Consider the following 17,543-nt stretch of genomic DNA (forward strand, 5'->3'; position numbering starts at 1 on the left):
TGTGAAACAACACCTTCACGCACTTCAGTCTGTCGTACGCATCTCCAATGCACTTATCACCATATTTTCCAGGTGCCTAAACAGGTGTTTGCTTTTTGCCCTGGGAGGCCCATACTGAACTTGAAGGTACTGACTAATAAACCAGAAATGCATACATGAAATAGACTGTGTGATGATTTTTCTCCTGAGTAGGCAACTATTTAATAATTTAGTTAATTTATTCTTCAAAATAACTTCCAGGTGAGTATTTCCAGTGCTTGGAATCTCTACTCTAGTAAATTACCCGCATAGTTACGTCTGCATGTAGAGTTCAAAAACTAAAATTAAGTTTTGCAAAACTTAAAGACAAAAAAGACAGAGAGTCCACAACTTTTAGAGATCAACATATTTTGTTTCTTTTTGAGCTGTTCTGATTCTGCTCCCTGTATATACACACACTCAGAGAGGTGCTGTGTGGATATATATGTATGTATATGTATGTGTGCAATGTTTTTACCAAGAAAGAAAAAAAAAAAAGAAAAAATAATATAAACTGCCTTGTCTCAATTCTTTCTTGCACAAGGTGAAGTTCAACACAGGTTGAACGCACTATGACTCCTTATACATATCAGGCAATCTTGTAGCAGCTTGAACAACATCTTTCAAACAGAGAATGTAAGAGACTTGGTTCCTCTGTTTACTTCCCCTGCCACCTGCCACCCGCTCTCCAGCCCCACTCAGTTAAAAATTAACTTAATATTTACTTGTAAGTTGAACAGACATTTGGCATCTCTCTGAGGAATAAATTTATACATCCTAAATCAAGCAAACTGACATAAAATAAAACACTAAGCAGTTTCATTTGTTGCTGTAGTGTAGCTTTAACATTAACAGGTATATTTTTATCCCTAAAGTTTATTAGGCAGAAGCTTTATCCTATGTAGCTTTTTCATCAATCAACTTTAGAAGAAAAGAGGAAATCCATGGAAAATTATTAGACTATTAACAAAATTGGACAAAAGTAGATATTATTTCCCTTCGGAACATTTTTCTTCATAGCTTCAGAGAACTGAAAGCCTTAAAATGGGGAAGGCAGCCACACCAATAAAGAGTAACTCCGGGTGAAGACTGCTTTGATCCTCTTATACTTCTACTATAAACAAGAGGATATTAGCAAATCAACCATTTTTTTTTTTCCTCCATCTGGCTACAACACACAATAAATTACTTGATCCAATGGCTCTCTGCTACACTCAACTCCTGTGCAATATGAACTTTGATCTTCCTCATTTTACTTATGAGAGCTACTGATAACAATTATTCCCTTACTGACAAAAGGCAAACACCACACTCCATTGTGTTCCTAAATGGGAACCGTTCATAAAAATTATCTCGTTCTGCTTCCACCGCTCTCCTGCCCACCCCTCGGGCAGTTTAAAGGATAATGCGAAAGACACATGTACCTGTTTGTAGAAATCAGTGGAAGGGGATGATCTAGACCTCTCATGGGTGTACTGGGGTTTCTCATGTTGTTCGTGGCCTGCATCAAGGATATTATCTGCTGAATGGTACCTTCCTGAGCTCCTTGGCTCTACTGGCTTCCGCTGCTCTTTCCACGATGCCTGGTACTCTGCAAAAGTTCCCAGGCGCTGCGGCTGTCCAGATTTCACAGTCCGATCAGCAGCCTTATTGCTGTTACTATGGTGGACATTATCTTTTGAAGCATGTGCAGTTTCAAGTCCAACAGAAGCTGCCCGACCTCTTCTCTCATACCATGACTCCTCTCCTTCTTGTCCACCGTGAGCTTTCCTATCTGGCCTCTCATGCTGTCCCTCAGCTGGACCATGGGGAGCTGGTTTCTGTGCTGGTTTCCTATACGCAGGCTTACTTGTTTCTTCAAAAAACTTCCACCTGTCTGCAAACGAGCCCAGGGCTTCTTCAGCTGTGTTTGGACGGCAATTAGCATGGCATTCAGCCTCTGACATCCCTACCTCATTCATCTTCTCTGGTTCAGAGTAAGATTTCAGTTTTTGCTCCGTTGTGAACCTCTTCCTGGCTCCAATGCGAGAAACGTGATGAGTGCCACTCCCTGTAGGGTTCGGTTTAGCTTGTGTAGCCTCGAGGAATCCAGACGCATCTTCAGAAGCCAAAGCCAATAACGAAGAGTTGTAACTACCATTTTTCCGCTCGGGTGACCTGGGGAGATATTCAGCGGGGCTGGGCTCCAAGTCCCGCCGTTTGAAGGACGTCGCCCTCAGAACCCTGGCCTGTGCTTCCTTGAGGTGATCTTTGTACATGCTGGTAAAGTTAGTGTCTGGGGAGGCAGTGACACTTTCTGCTGAGTCTGGCTTCCAGGTCTCACTGCACTCCTCTGTTTCGGATGACCCTACTAACGTAGCCGTGCTTCTACTTTTCTGCAGCTTCGCTCTTCTCATTTGAATCTCATTTCTCAGGGTTGTTGCGAAACGATCGCTTCTTCGTGCCTGTTTAGACAAGTGAGTGTCAAATGGAGCCTGTCGCTCTGTTACTGCTTCTGGACTGTTGTCAGGCTGTTTTTTTCCTTCCTGAGCTAAAGAGTGCAACATTGGGGTCTTCTGAGGAGAAATCTTGCTACTCTCATCTCTCCCCCACCTAAAATCTTTCTGAGCAGATCTGTTCTCAGCAGTAAGGACACAGCCCTTCACATATTCCTGATGACAGTACCTAGTTTCGCTTTCCTCAGAGCTGGTCTCAAAGTTTTTCTTTTGTCCAGACTTTTCAGTATGATTGGGTTTTCTAGCTTCTTCTACTACAGCACACCTAGCATCCCCCTCTCTGTCCACTGGGTAGTGACTACTATTCTCACAACCTTTCTGTGAAGATTCAACAGACTGTTGAGGTAGAAAGTATTTTGGTTTTTGGATCATTGCGACAACTGCAGGATTTTCGTGAGGTCCGAGCAATGCATCGACCCCCACTGCAGGTTTCCAGCTGTCATCCTTGAGTTGTAGTGGCTTTGAGCTTCCCTGAGCAGGCTGTTTTGCTGTCACGCAATAATAGCGACTCTGTCCAGTGTTGTCCACCTTCTGTTCAGCAACACTGTTTGAAGAAGAGGAAGCGTTGAGCAGATTGGCTTGGTTTGGACTGTAGCCATGGAAATGATCTGTAGGTAACTCCTGGATGCCACTATAGGACAGATAATGTTGCTGATCTTTAGGTGCAGCTAAGATTCTTGCATTGTGAAAAAAAGTGCTTTCGTCACTGTACTGGTGCTGGTGGTGGTAACTGTAAGCAGGCTGTGCAAACCGAACATCGGTGCTGGACAAGGACGACTGCAGTTTGCTCACAGTTCCTGCATTACTATTGTACCTTTCACCAGTCGAAGAAAAAGCGTGTTCTAAACTGAGATCAGATTTATAATTTGAGCTGCTGACCCTCCTGTCACATGCTCTGGAGGGCCGCCGCTGCTGCTCCACAGTTTCCAAGTTCCAGTCACTCCTGGGCTGAGACCGGTTCAGGGCTGTAAAGTGCTGCGTGCTGGCACCCTCTGAGTACACAGGGCCATGGGCTTTCTCATGGCCTTTGGTAGCAGCAAAGCTGTCACTACGAAGAGGGGGAGGGGGAGGAGGAGGAGAAGATGACTTCTTCTTATCAGGAACATACCAGACAGGTCCAAAACTGGATCTTCCAGAGCTAGTGAGCTTGCTATCAGGCTGTTCCTCTATTCTAGGACTTCTGTTGTTCTCATATTGGATGGGAGCTGGCAAATACCCAGGTTTGTCCTCTATTCCACTGCTGTCATTCAGTAACTGGCCAGACTTGTTTCCATGCTTAGCAGTCTCCCACTGGCCTACTTTGTATAACATGTTCTCTGTTGAAGAAGTGTCTGTATTGGATAGAGTGTGGTCAGGGGTGCTAGAACTTGTGGAGAAAGACCCATAGGCTGAATCCCGCTTACTTTGGCTCCCTAGATGATCAATGCTACTATTAGACCTTGCAGAAGAAAGTCTTCCGTATTGGGCTACTTGTGGAGTGTGGTCCCAGCTGTCCATACTTCCCAAAGAGCTGAATTGGTCAGAAGTGCGCTGTAGACTTGACTGATCCCACGAGTTTGACAGGTCATGAGAAGAACAACTATGGTAGGAAACAAACAAAAAGCCTCAGCATAAATATACCAGTCAAAAAATGCCACAACATAATTACAAACATATAGTCACCAATTTTAACTAACATAGGTTAAGATCCATCTGCATAGTAGTTACTCAAGACAAGGAATCTAATAAAATTGGAAGTTTGAGCACAAGGCCAGGGCTTTATCTTTACACTCTGCCACTGATTCAAAGCGTGAAACTTTAATAACTCAGCTTCCCTTTGTAAGTTTATCAATAAGTAATAAACATTCATCCCCTTGCAGGCTCCCCCCCCCCCTCCCCTGCAAATGGTTGATTTTGCTGACTTTACTTTTAGACAAATTTAGTTTGAGCTCCATTAGCTCCTTCTTTCCCAGGACAAACACTAACATTTTTCAGCTTATTTTCCAGGCATTTAGATTCTTCCAGCTATTAAACTCATGTACTTCTCTGTTCATCTTTTGTAATCTCACTCTAAATTTCTTCAGCCTGTAAAGTCATTCCCTTGCCCTGCTTATCCAAATCTGCCCATTCATTTAATATTTCCATTTCTAAATGGAAGTTCACTAAAACCAGTTGCCTCAAATGCCACCATTCTAGGTCTGAGCCTTCACATGCACCTTGCCAGTGTGGTTTCAAACCGCTCTCAGGTTGACACCCTTACAACGTCATCCAGTTCCACTCAGTTCTGTAACACTGACAGGAAAACATCAGGAGGAGATGCCAGAGCAATGTAAGCAACTTCTGACCTTCCTTCAAGAATCCTTATCTCTACCAGTTCCTCTCTGCCACTCTTTCCTCTATAGAAACGTCATCTTTGACATTGTATTTTCTCTAGATCATTTGCCTAGGACACTATTTCAAAGTCTTGCTGCTTCTGTTGTTTTCCTACCTAATCAGTTTTATTGTTTTCTTTCTTTCACAGCACCCACCTCCTGTCAATCCAACATGCTGATGCTGCGATGATAGTCTTTCCAATTATTCTCATCACATCTCCCTGTTCAAACTTTGCAGGCAGTCCTCCCTGCTTTTATATACCAAATTCAAATTTTTGCCCTTGCATGCCAAGCCCCTTGGTAGAAATCCCAGAATTATTCCACTTCCCTGTAGCTATAATTATATGAAGCATCTATCAAATATTCTGCAGTAGAGAAACCTGTGAAATCTAGTAATGAAATTAGATTTGTCCACATAAAAAACACAAAGAGTGATACAGATCCTTTTTTCTGTAAAAAATATTGCAAAGGTCAACTCAACAGTTCTTTGAAATTCAGTATTAACATGAGAATTAGGTTTTTTCCCCTCTATTACTATAGCCTTTGTAACTTTTTTAATACAACACGGTCAAAAGCAATTTATGTGAAATAAGAGAAGGTATACTTTGTACTTATTTTCTGAAAGCATTTTATTAATAAGATACAGTAGCATTGGTGTCATCTTGTGGGTTTTTAGTTCTTTCATTCTTTTTTTTTTCAGCATTTTAAAACATCTTGCTGAATACTTAAAAAGATCTTAATTGTTGTCTTAGGCAAATATTGCGGTTCACGTGAAAAGTGTCTTGGTCGTTATCAGGATCTCCTTTGTCAATGAAGAATGTAAGTGAGAATCCCTGATATGTCTCCCCCTCTTGGCATCGATCAAAACAAGGATGACACTTGTGCAGGAAAGCCTCAATTTACAAGTCTCATGTAGATCTCCTGGTATCAAATGCGAAGCAGAGATCATCAGCATAAGAAGTCAAAATCCTGATAGAAAATGCCTAATGGAAACCCAGTAAACACAGCAAAAGCTTCAAAGGAAGGACAGGAAAGTTTCTGATGGTGTGTTACTGCAAAGCATGGCTTCCTGTGGTCCTGTACTGCAGGGCAATCCTCCCTTGAAGCCTGACATGGAAGAGAGTCCAAAAGCCATTTCTCTGCCCAAGCCTGACATCCCAGGATATCCTTCTCTCAATAGCTTTTTTAGAGTGGATTCACAAAAGCACCTACACTGCTGGTTGAAGTGTGGTGGGTAAAGTCCAGGAAAAATCTACAACCACCATCCTAAGGCCACTTTGGACAATAAGCACCAGAAACAACTGGGGGGAACCTTGGGCATGAGTTTCTGCTCTGGGTCCTCCCAGAAATGACATCATCTCAGCAAATTAGACCACATTCAGACCATATGGGATTACAGACCAGATGTACCTGACCCTAATTGCCCCAAAAGCTTAGTTTAAGCAGCCTTCTCAAAGCATACTCGCCTCACACCCCACACCTGTAAGGCCAGAACGAAGTAGAAGAGGTTCTTGGTTTCAACTGCACAACCAGGGGCACAGGAGAAAAAAAAAAAATTATAAGGTCCTCTATTATAGTATATCCTACTGGAAGAAAATGCAAGGTCTATAACTTTCAGTAACTTAAGATAGTTCATATCAACAGCTCCCAGAAAAGTGCACTCAGCCTTAGTCTTGGGTGGGCTAGGAAAAAACTCTTCATCCAGGTTGTTAAAGTATGACACTTCTGTGAAAAAGAAAGCAGAAGACTCACAGAGGAAAATTAAGGCACCAAAAGCTTACAACGTCTAACTCTCTAGCCTTGCATAAGAGGCACCTAGACCTGGCCTAGTGCTCCCAAGACAGTTTACGATTTTTGAATGAAAGTCACGTGATAAAAACCACACATATAGTGGTGAATACGGAAAACGAGGCTCCAGAACTACCCTCTCTCCTGCCTACACTGGAACAGTCTCTTCTGGTCTATCAGTCTTCCTCTAGCTTCACACACCTTCTCAAAGGTCTAAAATTCAGTAGGCTGGCAAAAAACTCCCACCAAAACCAACCAAACTGCCCCCCTCCCCTGCCCTGCCTCAAACCAAATCAAATTACCCATAGCTTATTATAGCATCTACCTAGGTAGTAAGGACAATTTTCAGAGGGTTGTTTTGTCCAGCTGTGCCCCACCCCCCAACACACAAAATCCAGGTATAATCTGCTTGGAAGAGTGCAAAAGCACTTCTCCCCCTGATTGAACTCTCCACGTTTTACAAGTGATTTAGCTTTCACGCTCACAGAGAGAATGCAGGCAGCCACATTCAGAAGAGATTTTTAGGCTCTGAGTACCAATCTCAGATGCTTAGCTCAAGGGAGAACAAGAAATTTGAGAAACAGCCCAAGGATGGGATCCTTGGGGTAGAAGTACACCCTGCTGGGGCTATTCCTATTATCTCCTTGCATACTGCTGCTTTCAGCTACTGATTGCTGCACATCCTGTTCAGCTTGGTGCTTGACTTAAGAGTGCACAGTGCTTCTTGGTTTTGTGAATTGTACTTTGAAAGTGGGGAATCTCTGAAGCTGCTCACCTTTTTTTACAGACAAGCAAGCCCAGAGAACCTCCTCCCCTGCAACTGGGATCCTCAAAACACCCAAATCCTTGGGCTGGCGTTCTAGGAATGGTGGGCCTCCAGCAGCCGCAGTCTGAAGTCAGCTCTGCCACTGAAACTGTCTTGGACAACGGACACCAGGACTGACAGATCTCCCAAATACATCCCCTTTCAAGTGGGCAGAACAGGCAGCCAAAGGGTTCAGGATGGCAGTGCCCTGGGAACCCTGGTATTAGACTGTGTTAAAGCCACTAAGTTTTTCAGCAGCATCTGAGAAAGCAGAATTTGCCTTTTTTAATATTGTTATCCACCAGCAGTTGCTGCTATTTCTGATATGGGGGGGAGAGGATTGTTCTATTCCCCTCCTTCTTTTCCTTTACATCCACAATTTCTTGCCCAAAGCTCATTTCAAGCTGGCCTTGAATCAAATTATTTTTTTTCCTACTTTAAATATTGTGCTTTGCCCAGCTCCTATCAAATCACACTTTGAGACACATGTCTTGTAATATTTTACTTTCACAAGGTACAAGGACAACCATCAGGAGGAAGAGGAAGCATATATTGATTTACAGCTCCGTCAGAAGACTCAGTAGACCAAAAGCAGAAATACTCTTTGAGTTAGCATTGCAGCCAGGAACTCTAGAAATTTTTTAGAAATTTCTGAATTTTGTTTCTATGTACAAGGACTTTTACTGTCTTCAAATCTATAAATCTAATTGAGCCCATCTACATGAAATTTAATAAAAACTCTAAATCAGTGTAAAACAGCAGCAACTATAATCAAGGATTTGAGGAATATAACATCCTAAAATTTCTGCGAATGAAGTATTACGAAAGGCATTTAAAAAACCTTTCTGTATGTTTGTATGCTAACATTCATACTTTATTCAAGGGCACTTAGCAAGTTATTTTAAAAACAGTAGGGGGCTTGTAAAGAAAACAAATGATGTAAAAATGATTGCAAAAATGACATGAAAAATAAAATCCTAAAATATGAATGTTCTTCTGTTTTAACTACCATCATAAATTAACATGAAGGAGTAATAATGGAGAATGTATAGCAGTAAGTACAGAAAACATAAGCCTGATTTCCAAACTGGGATAGCATACCAGACTCATTTTCTTTAATGCTCAGCATAACTATGTCCCAATGGAAATGGAAAAGAAAAAGTTACAAAGAAGCAACGAAAAACCCTTGTGAAAATGAAGAATGCCACCTACAAGCAGGAAACAAACAAGAACCTGTAATCAGAAACCAACAGGCATTACCTAAAAGTTTAAAGTTTCATAGCTAAAACTGCATGCGTGCCAGCTTTTCTCCCTTAGTGCTGAACAAGACCTAACAAACATTAAGGTGCTTTTAACAGGAACTGAAAATCATTGGCCTTAATAACTCTCTACACAAGCAAGAGCACAGCTGTACGGAAGATCAGATTACAGAAAGACAGTTTAACTAATAAAACCAGTAATACCTTAAACTCCAACAGGAAAACATTCTGCACCCTCCCTTCAGGAAAAGGCTTTTTAATAGTCTGAAACAGTATTTTTCAAATTCTTCTCCTTTTACTATTTCACTTTAAGTATGCTAATTTAGATGGCTTCTTTTCACTGTAAAGCCTTAGGATTTTACCAGTGGACACAGAAAGGAAATGCAGAGCAAGAAACATAGCCTTTTGAGTGCCTTTAAAGCTCGTTTCTTACCTTTCAGTCACACGCACGTATCACATACTGTTTCTGAAATCCACTCATCCATATGTCAAACTTCCCATGCTCCCCCTTGAAGCATCGAAAGGACACGCAACACTAAAGACGTATAATACGATCCTCTGCATTTGTGGTTTTAAAAAACACTCAAAATCATGACCTACATTATTATTGTCTCGTTGTTGGAGTTTAATGCGTGTAACTTAAACGGAGACTCACCTTGCATGATAGCGCGAGTGCCAGGAAGCGCAGGCATTGGACGAGGAAAGGTGTGACGTGGCTGTCTCAGGCTGACTTTCCGTAAATTTGGTTGCGTGCCAGGAGTGAGGCCTGCAGGCTAGGTCACTTCTTCTGAAAACGAGAGGGTTAGAGCGTACTGGTTGAATCCGAACAGCTCAGTAAGGTGACATGCAGCAAAAAATCTGCCAGGGCAGTAGTCAAACACTACACAGACAGGACAGAGGCATAACGACTTTAAATGACGGCAAATGAGACAACTTTCTACATGCATGCCGGTTTTGAAAAGACACCAGTACTCCTTTAAAATGCTCAAGATGCAGCGAGACAACAACAGTCTCCATGGTCTGTGCTTGGGTGTTTTTTTTTTTCTTTTCAATTTTATTTATTTTGAAGGTGGGGTGGTGTTTATAAGGGGCGGAGACAGGCACACACAATTTTTAATGTACCTGACACGTATCCAGAACTTTAACAGTTAAAGGTAATACTGAGACTTATGACTCTTTCACACCATGTCAACAGTACAGTAGGGCTTTGGCAAGTTTTTACTGTAGTTATGTGCATATGGGAGGAGGTGGGGAGAAAAAAAAACAAGGACAGGAAGGAATAAAGTCATGCACATTGTTTCATACAAGTTAGTAAGAGTGATATAACTGATAAATTTAATTCCAGCCAAGTTCTGTTTCAGTTCTTGAAATGTTTGGCACCCTAGGTATGCAGGGTTTTTTTGTTTGTTTGTGTTTGGGTTTTTTGTTTTGTTTTTTGGGGGGTTTTTTGTTTGTTTGTTTGTTTTTTTAAGAAGGCATCTCAAAAATAGTTCAGCAATTCAAAGTTCTCAAATATCTACTTGGATATCACCTAAACGTACATGTTCATGTAACTGAAGAGATCCTTTCTAAGAAGTACAATAGTAAGTTTCTAGAGCTTTGTACCTTGCAAACCTTTCTGCAAACCTGCTCTACACTCTGCCCCTTCCTTCTATTCAGGAATAGTAACAACAGCTTGCACTTCTTTCTAAGCACTTGCTGTTTGTAACACCTCTCAGCACTCACGAAGTAAGTGCATTCTTTTTCCCCAATGTTAAACAAGCTTTCTGGGTGGAACTCGCCTGCTTCTGTTTCAGAGAGCAGATGTCAGCATGCGCCATTTCTCTAGACCCTCTCAGTCACCCAGAAACAAAGCAGGAACTTCTTGAAGGTACCTCATTCTGCCCTTCTCTTTGGCTCATCCTGTGGGAAGTACAATTTAAAATTTAGACGAGGTATAAGGTGAAATAAATCCCCTCCTTTGAAGCCACGGTCTGAAACAAAGGCTCACAGGACCTTAGCTCTTCAGAGTGTTTTTAATGCACTTATGTATTTATGAACTTTGTAACTGCAAGGTGAAGCAATTTGTCTAAGTTACAAAGTCATTTGTTAAGCTGAGAAAGTGTTCCCTATTTTAACTTGAACTCTAAAGGCAGTTCTATGTCTTTTTTACTCATTCCCCCTTTTTATAAATTTGGGTTATCAGACAGTCACTGGATTTAGAGAACAAAACTAAACCTCATCATAAACCCAGTATCTTCAAAACAGGTCAAATCTGAGTACACGGCCTTTTGCAGTACGTTCAGCAAGATCTGATTAGTTCAATGATGAATTGCCTTTCCAAACACTGCATGCAGGACTACAAAAGGAGAATAATAATTCTACAGGGAATCTGTAATTCCACTAAGAAGTACAGCATTGTTACTGTCACTAAAAAAAAGAAGTAATTGTTTCCATAAACAAAAGCCTACTCTTTCCAGCATGACAAAAGAGAAAACAGTTAAGCAGAGCATCACTATGATGTTCTTTCTTGGTAGAACATGGAATTCAGAGAGTCACTGGTGGAGCCCAAATACTCTCAGTGCAAACAAGAGCAAAAGATTCTGCTCAGCCACGCGATGCTGGGCTCCAGACTGTCCTTGTGTACTCCAGGGGCCCCAAGCCCATGTTCAGGTGTGGAAAAAACACATTCCACTATTCGGCTCCGCAGAACACTGAAGGGTTTTTTTCCCACCACAGCTCACCTCTAACGGTATTGATACCAGCTCGGCAAACCACAAATACCTATTTAGGCAAATTCAATAGACCTCCTAGGCATCAATTCTGCAAAGAGGTTTAACTATGATGAGACAATTACTTTTCCATGATGCACTACTAAGGAAACACGAGACTAGGAAACTAGCACCATACAAGCAATGTTTGGAGTGTAAGGAAACAGAGGCTGGGAAAGAGGACTTCTGCGACAGTTTGCTATGGGTTTGGCAAATGGTAGAGGAATTCAATCACTGGGAAGGAACAGAAGGGATGCACTGGTAAAGTCTGTACTGTACCTCATGGAACTTCTCAAGATCTTCATAAGATAGCTTCTCGCCACATGAACATCATTTTCAGATGGCATTTTCTGTGCTACAATATCCACCACCACTTTCATCTTCCTGAGCAGTCAAGCAAGGGGAGGAACAGACTGGACTGAGTTGTGATGTGAGGCAAGACAAATTTTTGGTAATTGTGGACACACGTATATTTTTGAGAGGTTTTTTTTTTAGACATAATAGTATGAACAGCCTAAAAATACTAGTGGGATACCTGGAGGGTAGAATCACATAGGCATCTGCTTTCATTGAAGTCCACAATATGACTAAGTGTTAATTTACTGTGCATAGTCAACAATGCTCTCCACTGGATTTTTGCAATTTAATTACATTTACTATTTCCTGAACTTCAAGAAACAAATTTTTCTAACAATAAAATGGAGCACAGCATGACTATTGATTCCAAAACTCAGCATAAATGGGTAGAAGAACTGGAAAGAAAAGATTAAAAGACTCAAACCAGGAATATTTTGCAGGCAACTAAAGATGCTGGAAGCTGAGCATTTATATTCTAATGTAATACCTCTGTATTAATTCTGAGTGACAGAATGAGATCATCTGAACCTACAACCCAGAAAACCTCTAGCATTAATGGAAGCATTAATAAAAGCATTTCACAGAGAGTGTCTTTCTACCAGTGCTTTTAGAAAAGCTGCTGGAGGGAAAATGCTGATAAGCTTTGAAGACATGATACAAAGGGAAAAAAACCCAACCAATTTCCATTGACTATAAGCAATCCGTTAGATAGTGGTCTCAATGACTTGTGTATGCAAATACTTTAGCAAAAAACCCAACCTTTCCAATCCAGTTTTTCAGAGCAAATCTGCCCTTTTATAGTTACTGCTTGGAAGTCATTAAGAAAGACATTCTGAATTTCACAGGCTATAGAGATTAGAGATACTGGCTTAGATTGCTGCAGCAATACTGAGGAGCTTGACTGGATATGGGGGGCGTGGGAAGAGAGAAAAATGTACTTTCTTGACCAAGAGAGAAAAATAATTAAACTGGAAAGCAGTCGGAAAAATATCTTGAAAAGTAGATGGGAAATTGAATAAGTAACTGAACTACCTCAGCACACACCAAAAAATATCAATGAATATGAGCCATTTCCTCTATTTTCAGACACATTCTGAATTCCTTTAGGTACTGCTCAGATAAAAGGCCAGCAGACACGACGAGAAAGGTGTGTATTTCCACCTCCCCCAACAGAATTTCTGTTTTATTCCCATTTATGAAAGACCACCCTTGTTGTAACCCTACCATACAGGCTTTTGCATTTGGAGTCTCAAAGGAAAAGGAGGACAGGCAGCTCCTGGGACCTGCATCCAGGTGGAAAGCAATCGCTAGCATTTATTTGCCTGTTAATGTTTTGTTCCAACCCTCTGCTGAATCAAGAAAGACGGAAGGCCTGACTGCTGGCTCACGTGTAAGCGTAAGGCTGCTGATCTTTCTCTGCAAGTAGCGTCAGCGACACATGACCGAGGCTGTACCGTATTTCTGAAAGAGAGAACTGGTTGCCGTCCTTCTCGCTGCTGGCCTCCTCCCTTTACCTCAAAGGAGTGTTTTTAACACCAGCAGCACTGACATACCCTCACAAGACACTCTTCGCACCTCAAGAACAAGGTGATGCACGGTTCCTATGGGGATTTTTCAGGCAAAACTTCAGAAATGGAAAAAGGAACGAAGACTCCTACTGATGGGGCGTTTTAGCTAGGACTGCCCAGCCGCTTCCCTTTTTAAAGGCTACCTCCTGTTATTTCACATCCCTGTGTTGCCCGAAATTTACCCATCCGTATGATTTCTTTTCACTTTAAACCTAAATAATTCTTCAAAATGGCTGAGCTCGTCTGCGGGAGGGAGGGAGGGAAAAAACCCCCACAAACCCCCTCCCTTCCCGGTCACGGCCAGGCTTCCCCCCCGCGAGCACGGGCCGACCCTCCGCCGAACGGCGGCGCGGCGCGCGCCTCCCGCCGACGACCCGGCACGCGGGCGGCGCGCGCCTCGCTCCTACCGGCCGCCGCCCCCTACCGGCCGCCGGCAGCGCCGCGCGCGCGCCCGCGCCCCGCCCCGCCGGGCCCTCCGCGATCGGGGCACCTGCTCTGGAAACCAAACGGAACTCAGCTCCCGCTCTCCTGCTCGCTTACTGCTTCTCCCTCGTCCTACTATTAATATTAATATTTCTCATGCTAATTAATCCTTCCTCCGGACATTGAAGTGGTACACTGGTCTTCCGTGACCCTGAAACACGTTGCAGGATAGTTGTTTTTTTTTTTTTTTTTTTTTTTTCTGTTTGTTTTTGTTTTGTTGTTGTTGTTGTTGGGTTTTGGTTTTTTTTGTTTGTTTTGTTTTTTTGTTTTTTTCCCCCCGATGGCTGCAGCTTTCAGACTGCAGAACTCACAGCACCGCTTCAAATCAGCAGTAATTATTTACGGCGAGGGTTCCCTATGGCCCACCTAGCCAGAAGCGGGTGTTTGATGTCAGCCCTTGCAAATGGGATGCTTCCTATTCTTCATCCGCATCATGAAATAAAACCTGAGTTTAGACAAGAATTCCTGTTTTTTCCAACTTAAAAGGAAGGACATAGACAGCAGTCTCAGTCAGAACTAAGCGGTATCTACAAAGAACTATTACACAGAGTCAGCACTAATTTTCTGAGTTAAAATTGTTGTGATTATATTAAAGAGTCTTTAAAAAAAAAAGCAAAACGCATTCAGTTTTCAATTGCTTTTCTTTCTACAGAACAGTTTTGGTCACAAAGATGCAGACCACTGTTTCCCGTTACAGTCCTCATGTTTCACAGTACAACTGCCCAGCAAGCCCCAGGGTGTAACTTCCCAATCTGGGAACCAGGCAATGTACTTCAAGTGAACAGCAGCTATCAATCTAAAATTCTTCCCATTCCATTGACCAAGATGCAACTCAGACTTTCCAGTAGTGAAGCAAAGCCCCTCTCCAGCACCTTTTTTTTTTTTTCCTTCCCCCCTCCCCCAACAGCTCACATTCACATTTCCACACTTGCTGCAGGAGGTCCAGACTACTTACAGTTATCTTAAATCCCGCTTACAATCAGGAATTTATCCTGATTCCAGTGTAAGGTAAGTGGCTACAAGACTGCCCTGCCTGCACGGCGAAGGGAACGCAGAAAGGCTGCAGCACTGCGATGAAACGGAAACCCACCCGCGCTTAAAGGCCAAACGCACAATTCACTGATGTTCTCAAAGCAGCAGCACGCTGGGGCACTGCACGTGCCACGTCTCACAAGGTGCCCTCGGACTGTTTCACGGCCAGATAAACCAAAACATGCCGCAGCCGTTTGCCCTACGGAAAAAAAAAAAATCTCTCGTACATCGTTAAGACGGCCAGCCACAAACAGCACTTGCCTGCACGAGTCACACAAGTTAACTACGAGAAGTTCTGTCTCTGGGATCTCCTCAGCAAGCAACTCATCCTTCGTTTTTTATTCTAGGCAGAGAAAATGTGAAAAATTTGTAGCAATAGCACAGGTGCCCTTGCTTGTACCCTTATAAATCCCAAACGACTTCCTAGTTCCCAGCTTTCTCACCTCACCTCCTTTAAATAACACTAGGCCAGACAGACCAACACTTCGTTAACAATTTTTTTTATAAATATGTATGTGCTGGGGGAAGAAAAAAAAGTCCTTCCAAGCCATGTCTTTTTTTTTTTTTTTAGTTCATGGATTTGGGGCTTAATGGATTAAAATACACTAGAAGACCAACATGTAATGCAATTAAATGGGTATGCAAAAAGACACTGTAAATAAACTACAAAATCACTTACTCAATTTACCATTCAGGTATTTTTAGTCTTCTGAATCCTTGAGGGAAAAAAAAGGGGGCTGAAAACCACCATGAAGCTGCAGTTACCCACAAGGGCCTCAAATAATAATAATAAATAACAATGTCACTGGTTTTCCTTCAAAAAAATAGTTCAGCATCTTTTTCCCTGCAGATTGTGAAAACCTTACCCAACTGTCTAACCTGGGAGCTCACAAATAGAACAGGAATTTTTTTTTTTTTCCTAAAAAGAAAAAAAGAAAAAATTGCTATCTGAATAAATCATTTTTTTTGAACGAGCACTTATTTGGTCAAAATAAAATGTTTTCTTTCTTTCTTCTTCAGATAGACGAACAACATTTCTTTCTATAGAGTACTGAAGGAGTCATCGACCTCCGCAGACAAAGACATTAGGTGTTTTCTCTATCTATTTTCTATAGATCTATAGATCTATCTGCCAGAGTAATACAGGAATGAAGTATCTAAAATTTGGCAAAAGACTACGGTCCAGAAACAAAACTAGGTAAGGAATGTGAATGTCTTCTCATGTCATTCTCAGTAATTCAGTAACATTCATGAGCTATCCTAATCTGGGCTCAAATGGTTGTTATCAATTCCATAAAGAAGGTTTAGGTCAAGTGCAATACAATCTCTTCCTCCTTTCCCATTGCCATTTTCAGTGTTGTCCTGCTTCCCAACATACCTGTCTATATCTTTGGATGTAACCCAAGCAATGGGTAAAAGTGATATCAAAAGGAGGACAAGGCACCCAAAATTTGATATTGAACAGTTCTCCTAAACACAGTTACTCTCCCACTTTATTTCTTCCTCATTTCTTTGAAAATGGAGAAAGGAAGGGGAGTGGTATGTATGTGCAAAAGAATATGGGAAGGAAGAAAAACACAGAAAGCCCTCTGAAATTTTTTCTGCAATGATACCATATTGAAGGATTGTTCTCAAATTAAAAAACTCCCACAACATATTTTGAAGTAAACCTTTACTGTCTGTCATTCATAATCAATACGGATGATTCAAAAAAGTGTTACATATACATATACACACGCATGATATGTACATATACATCTCTCTCTCTCTCTCTCTATATATATATATCTACATAGATATGCAAAGTCACTTTCTAGGCTATTAAAAATATACCCATAACTTCTCTGTCCAGGTTGATGGTTTTGCACTTCAACTACCTGGTTTCGGTCTTCCCAATATACTGAAGTCCTGCTAAAACTTGACCCACAGTCCACTTCTGAATGCATCTCCCTGTTTCTTTCTAGAGGATCACAGCCTGAACTGCTTTGTTCCCTTTTGTAAGGTTGTCCTACTGCCTTTCACTCAGATTCAGCTTCAGATGCCTCAACTTCCTGCTGTCCTGAGGCTAGACAGCAGCAATTTAAATGCTTTTTATAAAGTACACTCTATGCCAGCATTCACGCTTTCTATCCAGGAGAGTCTTAAAGGTCCTTCCAAAGAGAGACAGTAAATTTAGGCTTTGTCCAGTTGAGCCACACAGTGACTGCATAAACCCCTCTCAAAAGCCGACAATCAAAGGACCTTCCCAGCTGAGGCAGAAACATCAGGATTTAAAATTTTAAATTAACCGTGTGGAGACATCATACTTTCACTTTATTCATAGAGATCAAACTTCAAATGTTTAAAATGCCTGTTCATGGTGAGCAACAAACCTGAAAAACTACTGGTAAATATCATGGTAAGTATTCTAAGGCAATACCTTTTACATCTGCAGATCCATAGCGAGCTTTATAAAAACAACACACACTATCTCCTGTCTTTCACACTTACTCCCTGAACACAAAATGCCTGAATGGAACTTTATTTGGGATGAAGTTTTGTTGAAGGTTGTTATACTAGGTATCTGCTGAAGATTAAATGGAAATGCTTTCACATCATAATCAATCAAAAGCTGCTTATAAGAGGTTTAAAAAAACT

The 17,543-nt window shown here is 41.7% G+C and overlaps 1 protein-coding gene across 2 annotated transcripts in view; it reads right to left on the minus strand.

Moving 5' to 3' along the window:
• The window catches only part of SHROOM2 (shroom family member 2), a 123,436-nt gene that overhangs the window by 33,360 nt on the left and 72,533 nt on the right, over positions 1-17,543 (minus strand). For both annotated transcript variants that reach the window (XM_086609475.1, XM_086609484.1), the window contains exons 3-4: positions 9,372-9,503; positions 1,443-4,092 (exon numbers count right to left, since the gene is read on the minus strand). In XM_086609475.1, coding sequence (XP_086465601.1) covers positions 1,443-4,092; positions 9,372-9,503 — 2,782 coding nt within the window. The remainder of the gene's footprint in view (positions 1-1,442; positions 4,093-9,371; positions 9,504-17,543) is intronic.

This window comes from Tauraco erythrolophus, chromosome 1 (genome assembly GCF_009769465.1).
Source record: "Tauraco erythrolophus isolate bTauEry1 chromosome 1, bTauEry1.pri, whole genome shotgun sequence".
NCBI classification, from domain to species: domain Eukaryota; kingdom Metazoa; phylum Chordata; class Aves; order Musophagiformes; family Musophagidae; genus Tauraco; species Tauraco erythrolophus.